This window comes from Octopus bimaculoides, chromosome 27 (assembly GCF_001194135.2).
Source record: "Octopus bimaculoides isolate UCB-OBI-ISO-001 chromosome 27, ASM119413v2, whole genome shotgun sequence".
NCBI classification, from domain to species: domain Eukaryota; kingdom Metazoa; phylum Mollusca; class Cephalopoda; order Octopoda; family Octopodidae; genus Octopus; species Octopus bimaculoides.
The window spans coordinates 6,981,292-6,986,656 of record NC_069007.1 but is presented as its reverse complement, the minus strand read 5'-3'; the positions used below and the strand labels follow the sequence as shown (position 1 = coordinate 6,986,656).

At 38.3% G+C, this 5,365-nt stretch overlaps 1 protein-coding gene across 1 annotated transcript in view; it reads left to right on the top strand.

Moving 5' to 3' along the window:
- Window positions 1-5,365, top strand: part of LOC106868982 (E3 ubiquitin-protein ligase CCNB1IP1) — a 26,492-nt gene that overhangs the window by 3,638 nt on the left and 17,489 nt on the right. The window contains exons 3-5 of the mRNA XM_014914466.2: window positions 623-682; window positions 2,795-2,865; window positions 4,150-4,224. Coding sequence (XP_014769952.1) covers window positions 623-682; window positions 2,795-2,865; window positions 4,150-4,224 — 206 coding nt within the window. The remainder of the gene's footprint in view (window positions 1-622; window positions 683-2,794; window positions 2,866-4,149; window positions 4,225-5,365) is intronic.

Sequence of the window (5,365 nt, the reverse complement as noted above, 5' to 3'; positions counted from 1 at the left end):
CTCTCTCTCTTTCTCTCATTATTACTCCCATTGCCATCATCAACTCTCTAAATTTATTTCTTTTTCTCCCTCTCTTTCTCTCTCTCTCTTTGCCACTACCCTCACCCTCTCTCTGCCTACTATTACTCTCACCCCAGCACGAGGAAGTGTCATTGAATAGTGAGAGAGCGGTTCAAAATGTGACACACTGACGCACAGAAATTAGTTTTCACATTTATTATATTAGATATAGGTGCAGGTGTAGCTGTGTGGTAAGAAGCTTGCTTCACAATCAAACGGTTCCGGGTTCAGTCCCACCTCATGGCACCTTGGGCAAGTGTCTTCTACTATAGTCTCAGGTCAACCAAAGCCTTTTGAATTGATTTGGTGGACGGAAACTGAAAGAAGCCTATCATGTGTCTGTTTGTCCCAACCGCCACCACTGTTTGATAACCAGTGTTGGTATGCTTCGATGTCCATAACTTAGCGGTTTTGCAAAAGAAACTGATAGAATAAGTATCGAGCTTAAAAAAAAAGAATAAAGTTATCCACTAGTAGCTCTCTTATTTGATTTTATGATAATCCTGAACAAATCTGTCAATATCTTTCTAATTAGTTTAATATTCCTGAACATGTCTACCAGATATTTTCTGTGAAGAAGATGGTTCCAGAGAATTTAACAAGGCCTATTCATGTCCTGCTTGTAAGTAATTTACTGTTTTTCACTTAGTTTACATGGTTGATCAGCCTAGTAAAAGTAAAAACAAATAAAAATTCCCCAGACTCAGTTGTGTATGGAGATAGATATAATGTGTGTGTATGTATATATATATATACAGAGAGAGAGAGTACATTTAAACACGAGAAATTATAACAGGCGATTTCAAAGGGAATGAAAAAATAAAAACTTTTACCTTGTTTTCACGGTTAGACCTATAGGTTTCGAATTCTTTTAGCAAATAAAATAATTTACTAGGCAAATTCTCTTCAGTAACCAGCCGTCAAAGATTAACTTATAATTATGTGTTTAAATGTACAGTATTTTATATTGAATAATATGTCGTCTATTAACTTTTTATACATGCTAGGCCACTGGTGTTTGTGTGTTTATGTTTGTCGCTTGCTACCACTTGATAACTGGTGTTTGTGTGTTTATGTCCCTGTAATTTAGTAGTGGCAAAAGAGTCCAACAGAATAATTACTAGACTTGAAAAACGAAAAAGAAGAGTTCGGGAGCGGTTTTTTAAAAAATTTTTTTTTTACTAAAACCCTTCAAGGCAGTGCCCCAGCATGGCTGCAGTCCAATGACTGAAACAAGTAAAAAATAAAAAGATAATATGAAGTGACATGAGAGGAGTGGTGATTTGGCTGGTATTTCTAGTCGGTTGACCGACCATGACCTTTAGAGGTAGGAGAGGTGAAGGAGATGTAAGTTGATAGCACATTCTGCAGTGATTTATCATCTGGTTAATGCTGTGGCTGTTGTAAAGGGAACTAGGTCAGCTGGTGTGGAATGGAAGTGGAGGGGGGGATGGACACCATGAGTTCATGACTATGATGATGATGATGATCATTATCATGTAGTTTGGTCACATGATCTACTAAGACAACAAAATCAGAGAAGCGACTTCCTTTTTCTAAAAAATCTTTTGTTTCAGTCACTGCCTTGAAGAATTTTAGTTGAACGAATAAGCCTGGCGCTTATTCTATTAATCTCTTGTGGGAACCGCTGTGTTATGGGTATGTAAACACATCAACACCAGTTGTCAAGCAGCGGGTGGGGGACAAACAAAGACACACACACACACACACACACACACACACACACACACACACACGTGTGTATATATATATATATATATATATATATACGACGGGCTTCTTTCAGTTTCCGTCTACCAAATCCACTCATATGGCTTTGGTCGGCCCGAGGCTATCTATAGTAGAAGACATTTGCCCAAAGTGCCACGCAGTAGGACTCGGAACCATGTGGTTGGTAAGCAAGCCACTCCTGCGTAAATGTAATTCTTTTCCCAAATAAATTGCGCTGCATATTTGAGACTCTGATGAAGCTATAAGGTGTTACTCAGGCACTCAACCATGAGTGCACTGCATCTAATAACAGAAACATCTGTAAGCTAATGAAGTTCATAAGATAATCGTTTATTCCTTTGCCATCTCATTTTTCTTATACTTATATTTATATAAGGGCATTACTACAGAATAATGCCACACACCAGACTTCCCAAATAAACATTTTATTACCAAATGCAAGGAAAAGCAACTCTTAAAAAAACCAACCTTTTTTAAGAAAATAAACTCAACTATGTATCGAATGATTTCACAATTACCAGAATAAAATCTAGCTTTCGCTCATCAGCATAGTACGGTACAGATATATAAAAATAGCGAAAGCTAGATTTTATTCTGGTAATCGTTCGATACATAGTTGAGTTTATTTTCTTAAAAAAGGTTGGGTTTTTTTAAGAGATGCTTTTCCTTGCATTCGGTAATAAAATGTGTTTATTTGAGAAGTCTAGTGTGTGGCATTATTCTGTAGTAATGCCCTTATATAAATATAAACGAATAATTATATTCTTGGGAATAGAAAATTCCCTTATGAATTTTTTACACACTAGCTTCCTGATAAAATTTTATCCCATTATTGAATTCATTTTTCTTATATGTAGATGTGTGTGTGTGTGAGTGTGCTTGTCCCCTCACCATTGCATGACTACCAGTGTTGTTTGTTTACCCACCCCTATTAGAAATGGATTTGAAATTAACATCTCTGTTTTAATTAATCTATATACAGGTGAAAGCAGCCTTTCTGGAACTTTTGATATTATCAGAATTGACCTTCAACCTTCAGACCAATATAAGTCTGTAAGTATTTATTTCTTTGAGAACTTATTCTAACACAGGGGTTTTCAAACTGTGGTCCGCGGACCACAGGAGGTCCGCAAGGACAAGACAGGGGGTCCGTGGACAGCAAATACTTTTTATTGGCAATTTGATTTTATATATGTTTTTTAATCGAAATCTTTTAATTGACAATAAATCTATTTGTTAAATAAATAAATGTAAAAATATATGTTATTTTAAGCAAATATTTATGTATAAATTTCATAAGCGTTTATAAGGGGGTCCCTAAGGTAAAGCCTGAAATATAAAGGGGTCCGCAAGTCAAAAAGTTTGAAAACCCCTGTTCTAACACACAGTTCTTTTTTTTTTTTTTATTGTATCTGGTTTTGTGGTTAAGGTGTTGGGATTACAACCTCAGTGTTGTGGGTTCCGTTCCTAAGGTGGGCAGCATGTTGTGTTCTTGAGCAAGACATTTCATCATTATAATTTGTCTCTTTTCCATGTTGTCATGGGTTGTATGGTTTGACGGGATCCAGTGAAGCTGCCAGGCTGCACTGATCTCGAGTGTCAGCTTTAAGATGGTTTCTATGGCTGGATGCCCTTCCTAATGCCAACCATCTTGTAGTGTTTACTGGGTGCTTTTAGCATGCCTGTGGCACTCGTGAGGTCACCAAGTAAGCTGCAAGGCAGAAAACGAACAGAAAACAGAGCTTAAAGTCCCCATGACTAAATAGGGGTGTGAGAGTATTAGAGATGGGGAGGTGGATTTATGCTAGATGCTGGGGATGTGGTGGGGCTGAAGTCTGATGGAGGAACAAGTGCAGGTATGTTGCTGTAGAGGGGATACATAGCTACACTCCATTATATAAGGGTGGGTGGGAGTATTTGAGAAGAAGATAAAGATGATGGTGATAGGGTACCAGAACAAACTCTCAAGGTATAAGGTGAGCATAAGAGGGGACAGAAACAGTGGATCAGGAGTGGGGTAGAAGAGAGCTGACCAAAGTTTTGTGAAGGGATTTGGTAGGCGGAAACTGAAAGAAGCCTGATGTGTGTGTGTGTGTCTGATTGGCCTCCACCACCACTTGACATCTGGTGTTGGTGTGCATTTATGTCTCTGTAACTTAGTGGTTCAGCAAAATAGAATGAACGAATCGATTCATTTGTCTAAAAATTCTTGAAGCTGGTGCCCCAGCATGACCACAGTCTAATGACTGAAACAGGTAAAAGATAAAAACAGATGCTTTTCAGTTTCTGTCTACGAAATCCACTCTCAAGTAATTATGTTCCTTTGTTTTTATTTAGATGGTCCTTGCTGGTCAAAAACCAGAAGTTATCATGGAAATATGTTCAAGGGCCCTTTCCTTTTGGACATACCAGGTAAGTAGTTGTTGTCGTTTAATCTGAGGTTGTTATTCTTCGAGCAAGAATATAACACTGTGTAACATGATTTTTGTCCTTGGGTAGTAACTCTTATTTCCTATTTGCTTATCTCTAGAAAGAATGAATAATGGCTCATGTTTCCTTCAAACTTTGCTTTTCTTACATGTATTCAAACCCCAAAAGATCCCTCTCAACACATGGCTATGATGTTCCCTCACTACTGCTCATCATCAAAGACCTGCTCAAGTCGTTAAGGTCAAGCAACTGACAAGCTAATCTGAGGTATTGAGCTGAATATTTGCTATAACGATACTTCTGCTTCAGCAATTCAGTGTTGAATCTGTGTGAAATGTAATGGAAAATAGGTCAGTTACAATACATTGATGTCCAAATGACAAAAGCAAAGTTTGAAGAGAATAATAGTGATTTCCTTTGATTTCTGGAGAGAAGCAAATAGGAATTAACACTTATTGACCAAAGACAAAAAAAGAAAAAAATGTTACAGGGTAATCAAAGCCCTTTCCATTTAGTGACCATCCTGTCTTTTTTTTTTTTTAAGGCAGTAGGGCAGAGATTGGCATAGTGCCCAATATTGACCCTTTTGTGGGTTGGTGGGTGGGAGTCTTCATGGTTATCTGAGGGGTTTGTTGTCATAATCATCATCATTTAACATCAATCAGTTTTCTATGCCAGCATGTGTTTGACAGGAACTGGCAAGCCAGAGGACTTTGCTGAGATCCAATGTCTGGTTTGGCAATATGTCCAGTTGAAGAAACCATGCCAGAACAGACACTTGGAACCTGGTGCAACTCCCTGGCTGGCCAGCTCCTGCCAAACCGTCCAACCCATGCCAGCATGGAAAGTAGCGTTAAAATGACGATGATGAATGTTGACATTTACCACCACCACTTCACTCAGCCAGTAACAAGTGTGGAATACTGACATTTGTGCACATGTGCATACACACGCACACACACACACACACACACATAACAGGCTTCCTGCAGTTTCCATCTACCAGACCCTCACAAGGCATTGGTCATTCCAAGGCCAGAGGAGCAGACCATTATAATGAACTATCTTCAATGAGTCCAAGATGCACTATCTTACCTTTCTCTTTTTTTTTTTTTGCACTTGT